Raw genomic sequence first — 18168 nt, forward strand, 5'->3', positions numbered from 1 at the left:
AAGATCACAAAAAATGATAAACCTCTACCAGATTAAATAAAAACAAAACAAAAAAAGACAAATGAAAAATATTCAAATTTAACAATATCAGGAATTCAAGAGAGGATATCAAGTGTACAGACATATCTTCAACTACTTAAAAAAATAGAAAAATTCCTTGAATGACAAATGATAGAAACTCACTTCTAATATCTATTTAAATAATTGAATTTAGAGTTAATTTTATTCTAACAAAGAAGGTCTAGATGGTATTATTGGTGAATTCTACAAATATTTAAAGAAGACATATCAATTCTACAAAAACTTTTTCACAAAATACAGACAAATTTACTTCTCACCTATTTTACAGTTAGCATTACTTTAATACCAAAACCAAATAAAAACACCTAAGAGAAGAAAATTACAAATCAATATCACTCATGAACATACTTGCCATATACACCAAGGCAGTAGCATATCAAATACAATAATGTTTAAATGCCAGCTTTGCTCAAAATTTAAATAATCAATATCATTTACCATAATAACTTATTAAAAGTGAAAAATCATATGATCATCTCAATAAGGACAAATTCTTGGACAAAATTCAATATCTATTCATGATAAAAATTCTGAGCAAACTAGGAATTTAAGGAAACTTCCTCAACCTGATAAAGATCATCTGTGTAAAACCTACAGCTAACATCATACTTAATGGTGCAATACCACACTGGATGCATTAGACAATGCAATAATGCAAAAAAAAATAGAAATAAAATATATAGAGATTGAGAAAATAATAAAGAAGTCTCTATTTCAGATGATTATCTAAGGAACTGAAAGTCTCATATATTTCTGGTGGGAATGCAACTACTTTGGGAAAAAAATTGGCTATTTCTTATGTAATTTTGTATATACACACATATCATATGACCAAGCAATCCTTCTCCTAGAGAAATGAAAAATATGTTCATGCAAAACCTGTATTTAAATATTTATAATGGTTTTATTCATAATCACCAAAAAATATCCTCACCTGGAAACAAATAAATGTCCTTCAACAGATGACTTGATAAACAAACTGTTTATTATATCAAGGAATCTATATATAATGCACTATTACTCAGCAATAAAGATGAAAGGAACTACTCATATATACAAGAATATGGATGTGTGAATGTGAATGGATCTGAAATGTATAACGCTAAGTGAAAGAAGCCAAACTTAAAAAGTTATATGATTACATTTATATGGCAGTAAACAGATCAGTGGTTATCTGGAGGTGGGGGCTGGAAAGAGGAGTTGATTGAAAATGGACAGGATAGAACTATTTGTATGGTAGAAATGTTTTATATATTGATTTTCATGGTGGTTTCATGATTGCAAGCGTTTGTGGAAACTCATGGTCCTTTACATTAAAATAATTAAATTTTACTTTACATAAGTAATGCCTACTTTTAAAAACCTAATTACATTAAAAATATGTCTGCATACAGTGTTTGGCTTTGAGTCCTGTCAGCGGGTGGGGGACAAGGGGAGGGAGAACATCAGGACAAATACCTAAATCATGCAGAGCTTAAAACCTAGATGATGAGTTGATAGGTGCAGCAAACTACCATGGCACATGTATACCTATGCAACAAATGTGCACATTCTGTACATGTATCCCAGAACTTCAAGAAAAATAAAAATTAATTAATTAATTTTTAAAAATGTGTCTATATACTGCTCACTAAAAACCAAGATATAAAATTATATGAATTCAAATTGGCTTACTATAACTCTAATAAAGACTCTGATGACTGGAAAATGTACACTAAAATATGATTAACACTATGATATCTATTTCACTTGTACTTTTGGATTATATTAGAAAAAATTTGCTAGGCTAAATTTTTATCTCTTTTAATCACTGCTTTATCCTCAATGCTACACAAAAGAGCCTGGTGCATTGTAGGTACCTAAGAAGTATTTGTCAAAGACAAAAATAGGCTGAATGCAGTGGTTCATGGCTGTAATCCCAGCAATTTGGGAGGCCAAGGCAGGTGGATCACTTGAAATCAGGAGTTCGAGACCAGCCTGGCTAACATGGTGAAACCCCTGTTTCTACTAAAAATACAAAAATTAGCTGGGCATGGTGGCAGGCATCTATAATCCCAGCTACTTGGGAAGCTGAAGCAGAAGAATTGCTTGAACCCAGAAGGTGGAGGTTGCAGTTAGCCAAGATTGTGCCACTGTACTCCAGCCTGTGTGAGAAAGGAAGACTCCATTTCAAAAAAAAAAAAAAAAAAGAAAAGGAAACAACAAAGATCACATTTAATTAAAAAAGTTTAATAATCCAAACAAAACTTGAGGACAGAGACAAATTAAGAATAAAAAGACTGGAGAAAATGTGCTATGTGCATACCAACAAAGAGACATCTGGCAAACCTAGGTAATTAAAAAAAACTCCAGATGGATTAAAGATTTAAACATAAGACCTAACACCATAAAAATCCTAGAAGAAAACCTAGGCAATACCATTCAGGACATAGGCATAGGCAAGGACTTCATGAATAAAACACCAAAAGCAATGGCAACAAAAGTCAAAATAGACAAATGGGATCAAATTAAACTTAAGAGCTTCTGCACAGCTAAAGAAACAATCATTAGCGTGAACCAGAAACCAAAAGAATGGGAAAATATTTTTGCAAGTTATGCATCTGACAAAAAGCTAATATCAAGAATCTACAAAGAACTAAAACAACTTTACAAGAAAAAAACAAACAACACCTTCAAAAAGTGGATATGAATAGACACTTTTCAAAAGAAGACATTTATACAGCCAGCAAACATATGAAAAAATGCTGATCATCACTGGTCATTAGAGAAATGCAAATCAAAACTACATTGAGATAGCATCTCATGCCAGTTAGAATGGCAATCATTAAGAAATCAGGAGACAACAGATGCTGGAGAGGATGTGGAGAAATAGGAACACTTTTACACTGTTGGTGGGAGTGCAAATTAGTTCAACCATTGTAAAAGACAGTGTGGCGATTCCTCAAGGATCTAGAAATAGAAATACCATTTGACCCAGCAATCCCATTACTGGGCATATACCCAAAGGATTATAAATCATTCTACTATAAAGACACATGCACATGTATGTTCATTGAGGCACTGTTTACAACAGCAAAGACCTACAACCAACCCAAATGCCCATCAATGATAGACTGGATAAAGAAAACGTTGCACTACACCACAGAATACTACTCAGCCATAAAAAAGGATGAGTTCATGTCCTTTGCAGGGATGTGGATGAATCTGGAAACCATCATTCTCAGCAAACTGACACAAGAACACAAAACCAAATACCTCATGTTCTCACTCATAGGTGGGTGTTGAACAATGAGAACACATGGACACAGGGAGGGGAACATCACACACTGGAGTCTGTTGGGGGATTGGGGGCTAGGGGAGGGATAGCAGTGGGTAGGGAGATTGGGGAGGGATAACATTGGAAGAAATACCTAATGTAGGTGACAGGGGATGGAGGCAGCAAACCACCATGGCATGTGTATACCTGTGTAACAATCCTGCAAGATCTGAACATGTACCCCAGAAATTAAAGTATAATAAAAAAATAAATTGAATAAGATTCAAAAAAAATTACTAGAAATAAGGAAAGACATTTTAATTGACCAGGAAAATATAATAATTCTAAATTTGTATGCTTTTAGTAATAAGCCTTAAAATATATAAAGCAAAAATTAATCCAACTACAAGAAAGAATAAATACACAAATATAGTGTATATTTATAGATTTCTTAGGATTTTCTATTTAATCAATCATTTTACATGTGGAGAGATAGTATAACTTCTTTCTTGCAGTCCTTACATATTTTATTTATTTTTCTTGATTTATTGCACTGGCTAGGACTTCAAGAGCAATGTTAAATAAAAATGATGAGAGTTAATATTTTTTGTTTATTCCTTATTTTAGTGAGACAAAATTTAATATTGTAGATCTAAATATAAAAGCAAAATAATAAAGCTGTTGAAAGATAATACATAGGAAACTATCAAGGCCTTGTGGTAGGAAAAGACTTTAATTAGGACATTAAAATCTCTAACTATAGTGAATAGAAAGATACATTTAACTACATCAAAATAAAAAACCCTCAACATCATAATCCACAATATGATGCACCGAGAATAACAGAACATTACTTCTGTAGTATCCTTGCCAAATATGCAAAATCTTAACCTACTCGAATGATAAATTGGGCATTTGACATGATAACTGACCAGTCCTCATAAAAAGTGTCAAGGTTGAGAAAGACAAGGAAAGTCTGAAGATCTATGACAGATTAGAAGACACTAAAGAGATGTGACAACTAAAGGCAATGTGAGACCCTAGACTGGATCCTGAAACAGGAAAAAAAAAAAAAAAGATTAAGAGAAAAACGTGTGAAATCTGTATAAATCCTGCTTTAGCTAATTAGTCAGTCTTAATTTTCTGATTTTAATTTTACTATGCTTATGTAAGTTACTAATATTAGGAGCTGTTAGATGAAGGATATAAGTAAATTCTCTCTACTATTTCTGCAATATTAATATCTGTACTATTTGTAGAATTTTGCTGTGTCTAAAATTAGTTCAAAATAAAAAGTATATAAAAGGACATCTGTATCAAAAACACCATTAAAGATAAAATTCTTAAGTGGGAGAAGATATTTGCAAAACTTTAGTTGAGAATAGATTCATACATGAAATATATCAAGAACTTCTACAAAGTCAGCACAAGCATTCACCAGTGTAGTCTTTTATGAATTAATATATAGTACATAGGATGCAGATTTCAACCATGTCCTATTTATGTGAAAGAAAGAAACCTCTCACCAACATTGCCACATTGGCACAAACAACATAAGCATGTGGTAGAATTATTTTGATTTTTTTTTTTCTGATGATTGTGATTTTGAGCACTTAAAAAATATGCCTGTTGGCCAATTATATGTCTTCTTTTGAGAAATAGCTATTCATACGCTTTGCCCACATTTTTTTTTAATTTAAATTTAAATTTTTTATTTTTTTATTGCATTTTAGGTTTTGGGGTACATGTGAAGAACATGCAAGATTGCTGCGTAGGTACACACATGGCAGTGTGATTTGCTGCCTTCCTCCCCATCACCTATATCTGGCATTTCTCCCCATGCTATCTCTCCCCCACCCTCCACCCCCCGCTGTCCCTCCCCATTTCCCCCCAACAGACCCCAGTGTGTGATGCTCCCCTCCATGTGTCCATGTGTTCTCATTGTTTAACACCCACCTATGAGTGAGAACATGAGGTATTTGGTTGTGTTCTTGTGTCAGTTTGCTGAGAATGATGGTTTCCAGATTCATCCACATCCCTGCAAAGGACACGAACTCATCATTTTTTATGGCTGCATAGTACTCCATGGTGTAGTGCCACGTTTTCTTTATCCAGTCTATCATTGATGGGCATTTGGGTTGGTTGTAGGTCTTTGCTATTGTAAACAGTGCCTCAATGAACATACGTGTGCATGTGTCTTTATAGTAGAATGCTTTATAATCCTTTGGGTATATGCTCAGCAATGGGATTGCTGGGTCAAATGGTATTTCTATTTCTAGATCCTTGAGGAATCGCCACACTGTCTTTTACAATGGTTGAACTAATTTACACTCCCACCAACAGTGTAAAAGTGTTCCTATTTCTCCACATCCTCTCCAGCATCTGTTGTCTCCAGATTTTTTAATGATCACCATTCTAACTGGCATGAGATGCTATCTCAATGTAGTTTTGATTTGCATTTCTCTAATGACCAGTGATGATCAGCATCTTTTCATATGTTTGTTGGCCTCATATATGTCTTCTTTTGTAAAGTATCTGTTCATATCCTTTGCCCACTTTTGAATGGGCTTGTTTTTTTCTTGTAAATCTGTTTTAGTTCTTTGTAGAGTCTGGGTATTAGCCCTTTGTCAGATGGGTAGATTGCAAGAATTTTTTCCCATTCTGTTGGTTGCTGGTTCACTTTAATGACCGTTTCTTTTGCTGTGCAGAAGCTGTGGAGTTTGTTTAGGTCCCATTTGTCTATTTCGGCTTTTGTTGCCAATGCTTTTGGTGCTTTGGTCATGAAGTCCTTGCCTACGCCTATGTCCTGAATGGTTTTGCCTAGATTTTCTTCTAGGGTTTTTATGGTGTTATATTTTGATTTTTTTTTAAAGAAATTCATCTTGTTTTACCCTTCAAAGGAAAGTAAAGGCTGGATAATCTAAGATACAGAATAGAGGGCAATGAAGGAAATACAATTTGGATCAAATATATAAACAATGTTGGAAGAGTTAAAGATGAAGGACATGCAATGGCAACAGTTTCAGAGGATCTTCAAGTCCTGGAGTTAAAAATTCCACAAGCGGACAAAGGAAAATTAAAATGTAGTTTTTGAAGTTTTCCTGAAGGGTTCCATTTTTCTCTGATGAATTTTGACCTTCTATTAAGTAAGAAAATGATTTTACTTTTTCTCCTATACTAGATAACTCTATGTTTCTATCATGTGTTAATACATTTTCAGTGGATATAATCTACCATAAAAGTGCTAAAATACAAATAAGTTGATAATATTGTTTAATATTAAGTTGAGATTTCCTTCAGACATCCAAAATAAACTATGTAAACCAACTATGGTTTGCTGATAGAATGAGTGTTGTTTTTTATCCCTGAACAAGAGAGTTAGAAATTATTTTCACTGATATTACAATCCTTTAAAATATTGATGCTCTTTAACATCTGGTTCATAACTGCTAAGAGTTACACAACAGAGCAAAAAATGGTAGGTTAATTAATTCATTAATTATTACCCCATGTAACTCTGGAAAGAGCTAATACAGCTTAACATAGACATATGAATGGCTGAGGGAAATGGGAAAGCAGAACTGAGAACAGAAAAAGCAAGATGGAGGCAAAAGCAACAAAAATGAACCACATTCATGCCAGGAGGACCCATCCATTTGCATGAAATGAGTCAAAAATTAAGCTATATTTCCTAGTACATTGAGTAAGGCACAACTGAATTTAATGATCTCATGTATTTCTTACCCAATCAGGTAGAAAAATTCACCTGATTCCCAAGAGAAACAAAATGAGATTAAAGAGTAATATTTCCTATGAGTCTCAAAAAGAGGACATTGCATTACATAACAACTTTTTAGTAAATAAAACAGTAGATTACATAACTTTGTTTCTTATAATGGAAAAACAAAACTTTACAGGAAGCCAATATTGTAGCTGTACTCATCTTGCTGCTATTGCTCTAGAGGAAATAATAAACTTTATGTCTTCCAGGCAATGTTCAATAAATGTAATTTCTCTTAGCTGACATGTTAATAACAAGCTTGTAGCAGTAGGTTTAAGAGGAAAACAAAATGCAGCTATTTTGTAGAGTTAAATTGTAGAACCACTTGTGGTAACATTTAGGCAAGTTGGCAATAGAATTAATACACTTGCATGGAAGTTGAAGACCATGACTAAAGTCTTTGAAAGAGAGGGCCAGCCTATGTCCTCTGCATAGAGAAGGGCCAAGGAAAGAGTCTTGGGCTGGTCTAAGACATTCCTCAAGAAGTGATTTTGGATTTGCCAAAGCAGACAAATGGGGCCTCAAAACCACAGGTTCTACTTAACATGACCATAGTTACTTTAGTATGGAAAAACATATAACTGTATTTGTATACTTTATAAATTACATTATTTTATAAATTGTATTTATAAATTTTATATACTATATACTTATAACATATATATTTTACCACATAGTTTAGTTAGAAAATCTTAGTATTATATTCATACAGCCTTCCAGTTAGAGTGAAACAGCAGCTCCTAGAATAATGTTTCATTCAAGGTCATTTCTTAGTAATATTGAGAAAAAAATCAATTCTCAGCTGGGGTCACTGTCGGTATGGGGAGTTTGATATTCTCTACATGTTTGTATGAGCTTTCTCTGGTTCTGCTTGTTTCCTCCCACATCCCAAAGATAGCCATGTTAGGCAAATCAGTGTGTCTACATGGTCCTAGTCGCAGTGAGTGTGGGTGTGTGGGAGTTTGTCTTGTGATGAGATGGTGTCCTGTCCATGGCTGATTAGCTGCTGGGATAGACTGCGGCAACCCCTGACCCTGAACTAGAATAAGCAGGTAAATCATTATCTTCTTTGTTTTCATTAATCTTTCTTAAATGTGTGAATAGCTCACATGTATTTTAAAGTTTAATATTGGAAGTATTTTCATCTTTATTTAGAAGTTTGGCGATGTTTTTGTGACCAGAAATATGCTACAGGAAGTTAACCTACTCATTAGCTTATGGTAAAATTGGTTTTGTTATAGGTCATTTTGGTTAAAGTCGCAGTTTCCAAGAACCTATTGATAATATTAAGTGAGAACTTACAATCAACTTTCTGGTCTTTCCTCCAAGACAATCTGTTTGCTATATAAATACCTAAATAATTGATTTAATTTGCTACAGAGGATTTGATATTGACCAGTTTATAGTTTAGAGTGGGTGGCGAGAGGTTCTAGTAATTCTTTAAAATATTAACTAATATTAATATTAGTTAATATTAATAAGGTGGGGCCAATTATTTTAATATTAAGACCATCCCCAATGTTTAAACATGTCATCTGCAGACAAAAGAATGCTTCAAATTACTGGAAATGAATTAGTGATCATAGATTGTATAATTGTCTCCTGGAAATAGCTACAAGTTAACCAAAGGCCCACTTTTACTGGAATTAAGAGAGTAAAATAACTTGCAATTGAATTCGAGATCAAATTTAACTATATCTCATGTTTCTTCAGAGATTTAAAAGCCATACAAAGTCAACAAAATCCACAATTTTGCTGTTTGTTCAAATCTCTCTACAAGAAGAGAAATTTAAAAAGTGGTCCACAGTGAACTAACTGTAGCTACCATTTCCTTAGGTAGAATGTTGACATGAAAAGGCCAGGCTTCCAGTTTATGAAGAAAGAAACTTATACCAATTTTCTAAATGGAATGCCTACCAATCTGAGAATTTGGGGAAGTAAATGGTTGGCCCGCAAAATGGGATAAACTATATTGTGCATCCAGATAGCAGGACTGCACCAACAAAGTTGATGAGGGTTTTTGAATAATTTTAATAAACCAATAGTAAATATTCAGCTGCTGCCTTATTTGAGATTTAAAAAATCATCTCTAGAACATGCTGAACTATTATTAAGACCTCTTCAGAGAACAATCTTGAAACCATACATAGACAGTTGAACTTGCTTTGTAGAGATGAGAAAACAAGCTTCTTGGGATGTTCATCTGGATGTAAATATTCACCTAAATTATCCTTTTTTTTTTGTAATTTAGTATCTGACAACATAGACTTATTTTACTGAGTTCAAGATAATGAATTTATGTTAAAATTTAAATTTGATAAGATCAAAGGGGCATCTTCTGATTTTAATTTCATATATGACATGCAAATTTCAGCAGCCTTTCTCCCCTTTTTGTCCTACTTTGGGACAAAATATTTTAAGTCATAAATATGTTTGCATAGCTATGAATGCTTATATGTCTATAATACAAAGAGAGAATAGATTATAAAAATTCCCAGTTTCTGAGTTCCTTCTTCACATAAAGGAGATAGTCTTAGTGGTTTCACTCATTCTTTAAAAACAATAAAATAGAATAAAGGAATAAAATTCTCCAATAACTAGTCCTATGAAAATGTCAAAATTTCTGTAACTCAAATTAATCAAACTGAAGTAGGGGGCAGTCAAAAATAAATGTGATCTGAGGAAAGCAAATTGTAAAACATTACGGAGAAAATTGAAAACTATAAAGGGAAGTAGAAGAAAAGCACTTAGTATTAGTAATGAAAGAAGTATAGAAAAATGCATACCATTTTTAGGTAGCTTGGAGAAGGAAAGATGAGGCTAAATAACATTGTCATTTATATCCTTACAATGATAACACTTTTTTTATTCTCTAGGAATAAGCACTTGACTATAAACTCCCAAAGGATTTGTAAGCTGAAAACGATTACAGTCAAGATAGAAAAAGGAAAAAATTTATTGACCATAAGAATTGTTCATCCTTAGTCTTATTTTCTTGGAGTCTTTATGAACATTTCTTTCATAAAGATTCTTAGGCCAGGTATGGGGGCTCACATCTGTAATCCCAGGACTTTAGAAGGCTGGGGCAGGTGGATCACTTGAGGCCATGAGTTCAAGACCAGCCTGCCTAACATTGCAAAATCCTGTCTCTACTAAAAATGCAAAAAACTTAGCTGGATGTGGTGGTGTGCACCTGTAATCCTAGCTACTCAGGAAGCTGAGGAACGAGAATCACTCGAACCCAGGAGGTGGAGGTTGCAGTGAGCCAAGATCACGCCACTGTACTCCAGTACTCCAGCCTGGGTAACACAGTGAAACTCAGTCTCAAAAAAAAAAAAAAAAAAAAAAAAAAGAAAGAAATAAAAATAATAAAAAAAAACCTTAGTAAACACAATTCTCCTATGTTAGACATGATAGTGTGAGACCATGGGAAGGCAAGAGCAGCCAGGGGCAGACAGGAGGGAACCAGTCATATGTGAGCACCTGTCTTGCTACAGTGTGTGCTGTTATGCTCTATATAAGCCTTTCCATTAAATTCTCAGAATAAACATGGAGTCCTGGAGAATTCAGTGTTGTAGAGGTCAGAAAACATCACACATCTAGTGAGAGACAGAGACAGGAAGTCAGCCTGGATGATCTGATTCCACACCATGCCTTTCTTCTATGCCATGCCTCCTTTTAGGCAAGAGATGGGAGTGTACCTGAATGCTCACATCTCTTTCAGATGAAGCTAACAGTTCATCTGAACCAATATGACATTTAATTTTAAAAAAGACACTGTCTTCTATTTGAAAATAAATACACTTCTTACTTTTTGACTAATGAGAACAGGAGCATCGTTTATGGAAGAGGCCCATTTGACAAAGTCAGCAACATCAACCATGGTTCCTCGGAGAAGCTTTTCTTTCAGTTCAAATGCATATTTATGGGTTCCACCTCTTATGAGTGAAATAACATCATCTATGAGTTGTTCACTGGTGATGTTTACTGAGGAGAGAAGGAAGATTTAAACAGAAGCAGTTATAGTTCTATGGTCAGTTATCAAAAAGACACATGATAAACATTTATTGAGTCCTTTTAGTAAAATACAGCCTAATATATTTATTAAATTTCAATTGTAAATATTGTTTATGCATTTTTCATCCCAAATCTAAAATGGAAATTTATATTAGTAGCCAATTATAGATTTCTGTCAAATCTACAATTTTTTCATCCCAAATCTATAATAAAAATTGTATTAGTAGCCAATTATAGATTTTTATCTCTTTTAAAAAATAAAAATGATACACACGTTCTGGATACATTGATACTTCACAGCTCCTCACATACAAACATGTACTCATGGGAATTAAACATGACTTTGGGTGTAATATATATTTTCTATTGCAAACTTATCTTCATAATTATATTTGTATAGATTTCCTTTGATATATTTTAACATTACAAAAAGAAGAGTTCAAAAAAGAATAATGTGAAAAGTAAAATTTATTTCCACTCCCATATCCTACCCATCTTTTCCTCAGTGTCTCTCTGTAGACTAAGCCACTTTCAACAAACCTTTGTAAATCTTTTACAGCTGTGAATTTTTAAAACTGGAAAGGAATTTCAAGATAATTTTTGTCTTCCCCTCTTCATTTTTATGGAAGAGAAACTGGAAGCTTAGAGAGGTAGAATGACTAGCCAGAAATTACACTGTTAGCTTAAGGACCAAATATAGAAATTATACCATATAATGGCAAATTCAGCTTTTTTCCCCCGCTTCATCATTGGTTTCAATCATGAACACATGTTACTGGTTGGTTTGCTTTTAAATATATCAGGTTTTTCCCCACTTTTGCCTCCCCATTACCAGTTAACTCTTTCTTTAAAGGTGCGTTTCAAGCATTTGTATTTTTAAAATGTTCTCAGGTATTTCTGATTAAAGGAAAAGTTGAGAATTCTAGCACTAATTCACGCTTGTAAATCTTCTAAAGATTAACAGTAGGAAGTAATATATGTACCAAACATATTTGTATTTTTGAAAAGGTTAGGCACCGATTTAAAGGTAAGGATGGATTAGGGATTTCAATTTAGGTGAAAGGTGGAGTTGGGGAAATGGTTTGGCCTTGTCCTTTGTTAAAGGATGCATGTAGCATTGTCGCTTGCTTATTTGCAAGCTTTGTTAAAATTAGAGTGAAGTAAGGAAACTTTTTATGAAGATACTTTTTTAGTATTGCCATGATAAATATACAAGTCTAAAATGACTACCGTGTGAATCACATCCCCTAGAGTTGTGTACTGTACAACCTGCACAATAGCAATACTGGTGAATACATGTCCATGGGCTATCTGTGTTTATAGTGGTTTGAAAACCACTATAAATATAAGATAGTTTTTAAGCACTTTTTATTTTTGCAAACAAAGAGAATAGACAATTAAAAGGGCTCATTGCAAGAGGGCAGTACCATTGACATCTACCCCCAGGCTTTAAAAGAATCTAACAAGTGAAGCCACACTTACCACTTCTACCATCTCCCCTCTTTATACAATCATTTTTATTAAGTCCACCTTCAACAGAGATTCCAGAGAAACCCACAGACATATCCAGATGATACCCGAGGCATCTCTTTATATCGTTTAGTTCGACACCTGTTTAATGAATTTATTTGAAAAGTATTAGATACTGTCTATCAACATCACAAATAAATTGCTATTTTCAAGAAACATACTTACTTAGGTTCCTATGTACCATTACTGAATTCAAATGCACAGTCATGTCTGTCCTGCTTTGTCCTCATATTAGACTCCAGTGACCTCCTTTTGACTTTGCTTGTCAACTTAATGGCAAAGGACACATTAAGTCTACCACATGGTTTAAAGGGATATAGGTCAGACTATGGTGGTTATAGTAAAGTCTTTTTTCTGTAATATCATAGAAGAGGGATAAGAATGTCTAACATATATTGAATGCTTATCACATGTCTGGCATCCTTCTAAGCATTTTGTGTGCTTTAACTAATTTAATCCTCACACTGGCCTTATGAAGTAAGTACTATATGGTCCTCATTGTACTGATGAAAATATGGAATTGCAGAGCCGTTGAATAACCTGCTGATGGCTCATTACTCAACTATTAATGAGCCAAGTTTGGATTTGAACCCAGAGCTGTCTAGCTACTAAGCACTTCTTGTATCAACTTCATAATTTAGTCATGAGATACATCAACATCTCCTGATCCTCTTGGAAGACTCAGTTTATCCTTAAAGTAGCTGATTCATTGCTTTGGACAGATGACTGATGTGTATGGCCACTTTGTTTTGGTCCTATGAATGCTGTTTGGTAGATATCAGTCTTGGAAGCTGATTCACTGTGGTGTGTAGATGCCCAAACAGTTATTAGAAAGAAAAATCCTAATATTTTTTTCAAAGTCTATCAGTTATTACCTGTTTCTGTGATTCATAAAAAATAATTATTCCTCTATTTTGAAGGTAAACAGCCCAGATCACAGTTCACTGACCATGTCAGTTTTTGCCCTTACTTATCATTTCTTATCTCATACATGCAAACACACACACACACACAAACACACACACACTAATTTGTGATTATTTGTTCTGGGAGCCAAAACACTTTATGAAAAAGGAAAGAAAGAAATTAGGTTAATCACGGGGTTCTACAAGGAGTGTCAGAGGTAGGCATCTGGGAGCATTTAGGCATTTATTCATCTAACAAATATTTCTCATGCACCCACAATTAGAACTTAGGAATTATCAGGTGGCACCTCCCATGGGAAGGGAAGAGACGGGATGAAAACAGAAGACAATAACAGAAATCCAAAATTCTAGATTTCTAAACTTATCCTTAAGAAGCGTGAGGATGGCCTGGCGTGGTGGCTCAAGCCTGTAATGCAAGCACTTTGAGAGGCTGAGGCAGGTGGATCACGAGGCCAAGAGTTCAAGACAAGCCTGGCCAATACGGTGAAACCCCATCTCTACTAAAAATACAAAAATTAGCCAGGTGCAATGGCAGGTGCCTGTAATTCCAGTTACTTGGGAGACTGAGGCAGGAGAATTGCTTAAACAGGAGGCGGAGTTTGCAGTGAGCCAAGATTGCGTCAATGCACTCTAGCCTGGGTGATAGAGCAAGACTCCATCTCAAAGGAAAAAAAGGAAGAAGCATGAGGACTCTGCTTCTGAAGATGAGGGCGAAAGATACCTAGGTGATCCTAAGGGCTCAGATTTTTTGCCTTAGCAGTGGACACTTTCATGTCCAGACATCTTAAATTGAGGTGGAGGACATGGCTTGGTCCTCAGGTATTGGCACTGGTGAAATGAGAAAGAGGACTTCCTCTTCAAAGTCACTAGAATTGACCTGATGATCCTTGTCTATCAAGGCCAGAAAGTAAGTAGATTTAAATGGATAACTCAGAGTTATGCAGGATTAAAGATCTCAGCCTATGGAGCTTTTTCATCAAAGCAGCTCTTAGTCTGAAGATTTCTTGGTGTTTTCATCACCACTCGTGAGCCTTTCTCTTCTCATTTTCAAGTTACTCGAGATACAGTCCTCTTATGCCCCTCTCCTATGTGATATCTCCATCAATATAGCTTCCAGATGGAGCTCACAACGACTTCACTATGCTGTGGATATAGCCCTGTGAAAGTGTAAGCCAAGTAACGTTACATTTCATTCCCCCCGGGAAAGCTTCCCTCTGCCCAAAACAAGACTGAAGCATCAAGACCAGCTGGTTCTGGCTATGGCATGTTTTGCTGTTATCACTGAAGTATTTGCTGACCTTGGGGAGAGTATCAGACTTTTCCATCCCAGTTACATTCTACCCTTCACTTAACACCTGACACCTTGACACTCTGACCCCATAAAAGCCATTAAAGTGGTTTTTAGCAACGCTTTCTTCCCTAAGAGAAACACCTACAGATACAAGGACAGAAAGAAGGCATTCTGGTATCTAACATCTCCTTAAGGAATATTATAACTAACCATAATAACTCACAACATGAATGATTACAACTTATTAATATAGTCACTTTTCATTTACATTTTTCTTAAAAGACTTAAACGAACTCTTTAGGCCAGGCTGATAACTATGTATCAATAGGCCTATATTCTACCTATGACAGACACTGATGATTAACCATGGCCCTTTTCCCCATGATTTCAAGTGTGACCAGAAACCTACTTAACATGAGCCCAATTCAACCACCACCATATAATGGGAAGTGTCATCACATGAGTTAAAACTAATTTTCCACCCTTGCTTTAAGTTGTTAGATTTATATGATAACATTGCTGCTTCTTTTTCCTCTAAAAGAAAATTTATAACACTATTTTCCCTCCAATATTGAAGTATACTTTGGAAGATAATTGTGATATGTAAATTGAACTGGTTACTGATTAAGAAATAGGTTATACAAATTATGTCTGTACTTTCTTTCACTTTTAGTTTAATATTTCACTAAAAGTACCACCTTATAGTAGATGTTATCTCTCAGCAATGCTGCTGAGTAGAAGATGATCAAGTCAGTTTATTTGAGATGGAAGTCAATTTGCTATTTAACAGAATTTTAGGTGCCAAATGGCAGGAAGACAGTCCTCTCAAAGGAGCAGGTTACAGGACTCTGTATTCTTAAGAGTTTAACCATTGAAAGAGGTTGGTGAACAAAATAATGTGGTCAAAACAGTATTTGAAGTCAGAGCTCTATTTCTAGGCATACCTTTCCGGTTCATAGCAACTTTATCCAAAACATATACTAGTTCATAGAGTCCTCCTAGAGATCCAGAGCTACTGTAGTGGGTTCCATAGGTTTCCAAAAAGGCAAAATATTCTCCCTTTTCATAGGTAGTTGGCAAAGCTTTTAGATCATCCACGAATGTTGTTGTGAGCACAACATCACGATTTCTCATTACAAATCTTCCCAGATGAACTTCTCCTTTCACATGCAGAAACATGTTTTCCTTTGTTGTAGAGCAGATGAGGAAAAGAAACGTGTTTTACCCATCATTTCAAATGAAAAATTACGAAATTTAGAACTTCCATAGACACTAAATGTTCTAGCAGTGACCATGAGATACCACTCTAATCCACCAGAATGGCTACATGTAAAATACTATCAACACCAACTACTGATGAGAATGCACAGTGACTAAAATTCTCATACATTACTGGTAAAATTATATAGCCACTTTGAGGAACTGTTTGGCAGTTTCCCATAGTGTTAAACATGCATTTGCTTATGGCCAGCCAGTAATTCCACTCCTACCTACTTACCTAATAAAATTTTTGTTCACAAAAGTATCTGCAGAAGAATTTCATTGCAGCATTAGTCAGAATAACTTAAAATTAAAAACATCTCAAATATCCATCAAGAGAGGAATCAGTAAACAACCGTGGTATATTAATGCAATAGATAACTAACCAGCAATAAAAGAGAAAATAAAACTACTGATACATACAACAACATAAATAAATCTCAAAAATATCATACTGAGTAAAAGAAGTCAGACACAGAGGAGTATATCTTGTATGATTCCGTTTATGTGAAGTTCTAGACTAGGCAAAACTAAGCTGTGGTCAGATAAATCTGGTCAGTTGTCACCTCTTAGGTGGCAGGGAACTGAAAAGGGCATAAGGAAATTTTCTTGGGGTAAGAAGCCCAAGTCTCTTTTCATGATGGAATCTTGGTGTGATCTTCTTTAATTCAATGTATTTTAAACATAGATCTTAAATAATTCCCATCTAAATATGCTGTTAGATGGGAATTATCCTATCTTAAAACATTTTTAAAAAATTCTCTTGCTAACAAAGATGGCTACTTAAATGTACATAATTATCAAGACTCATGAAACTATACACTTAGAATCTTTGCATTTTATTGTATGAAGTTATACCTAAGTTGTTTTAAAAATAACAATGGGAGGAAATGGAGACATTACCTATAAAGCCCAATCTTCCTATTATGCAGATGAAAAAACTAATTTAAAGATATCAAGTTATTTGCCCCAAATCATGTAAATAATACTTGACAGCATTGGTACTAAAAATCTAGGTCTCCAGTCTCCCTGTCCCTTCCACTCCAACCTCTCAATTTTTAATAACAGAGACAAGACAGACAATATTTTGAGATGTGGAACTCAAGTCAACCTAAGCAACTCAACAGTTAAATGTTTCTAGGGCGAGGGCTGATGGCTTAACTTTCCCGGAGAAAACTAAGGCAGTGAACTATGTAATTCAATGCCATAGCATGTTCTGATCAAAAATAAACTACAATTGACATCCACAATTTTGCAAATGGATCTTTTGAAGGTCTCCTGTTACAGCTGTGGTTAACATACAATGATCGTGTGGGAGTTTAAACTATTTTATTTCTTTTTAAAAGTACACTTTGGAGTATATGAACATCACACCAAACGGTCTGTGTTCTTAAAGCATATTGTTGTCATTGCATGATTTAACTTTAGGTATTGGGTGATCCAGTCTTTAATAAAAATCTAATAGTAACTTAGTCTGTATGTTATAGGTCATATGAGCTCTTCATCTCCTGACTTGCACAATAATTCTCAAATATGCTTTATCCAAAGCATATTTTTATTCCTTTTCAGCTCTGCTAAAGCTGGGAGGTATATCTTGGGGTTTGGAGTGAGAAAGACATGTGATATTCTTCAGGTCAATTTACTTCAAAGGTAGCTCTTAGCTCATTGCCATCCAAATATGCAGTTGTTTTTTCTATCTTAAAACAATAAAAAAATTTATTTTGGCTGTGTTTGCCTGAACAGCCACTACCCATTTCTTTGCCCTCACTAGAAGCAAAATTTATTCAGTTTTCTATACTGTATATTTTCAATGCTTCTCTTCCTAGTTTTTCTTAAATCTAAATCATTCCTGCTCCTGACCTCACTATTCCAACAAAACATCTCTTGTCAAAGTCTCCAATGACTCATAATCCTAAAGCTATGATCACTTCTTAGTCCTCATCTTCTCTGATATGTTTACGTAATTGACACAGTTCATCACTCTATTTTTTTTTAATAGAGATTATTTTCTTGTCTCCTAGTCCAG

At 34.6% G+C, this 18168-nt stretch overlaps 1 protein-coding gene across 1 annotated transcript in view; it reads right to left on the reverse strand.

Moving 5' to 3' along the window:
- The window catches only part of C9 (complement C9), an 87641-nt gene that overhangs the window by 17556 nt on the left and 51917 nt on the right, over nt 1-18168 (reverse strand). Inside the window, exons 8-10 of the mRNA XM_012460046.2 lie at nt 15827-16067; nt 12618-12746; nt 10930-11105 (exon numbers count right to left, since the gene is read on the reverse strand). Coding sequence (XP_012315469.2) covers nt 10930-11105; nt 12618-12746; nt 15827-16067 — 546 coding nt within the window. The remainder of the gene's footprint in view (nt 1-10929; nt 11106-12617; nt 12747-15826; nt 16068-18168) is intronic.

The sequence above is a fragment of the Aotus nancymaae genome, unplaced genomic scaffold (genome assembly GCF_030222135.1).
Source record: "Aotus nancymaae isolate 86718 unplaced genomic scaffold, 86718_ANA_hifiasm-v0.15.2.pri h1tg000014l, whole genome shotgun sequence".
In the NCBI taxonomy this organism is placed as follows: Eukaryota; Metazoa; Chordata; class Mammalia; order Primates; family Aotidae; genus Aotus; species Aotus nancymaae.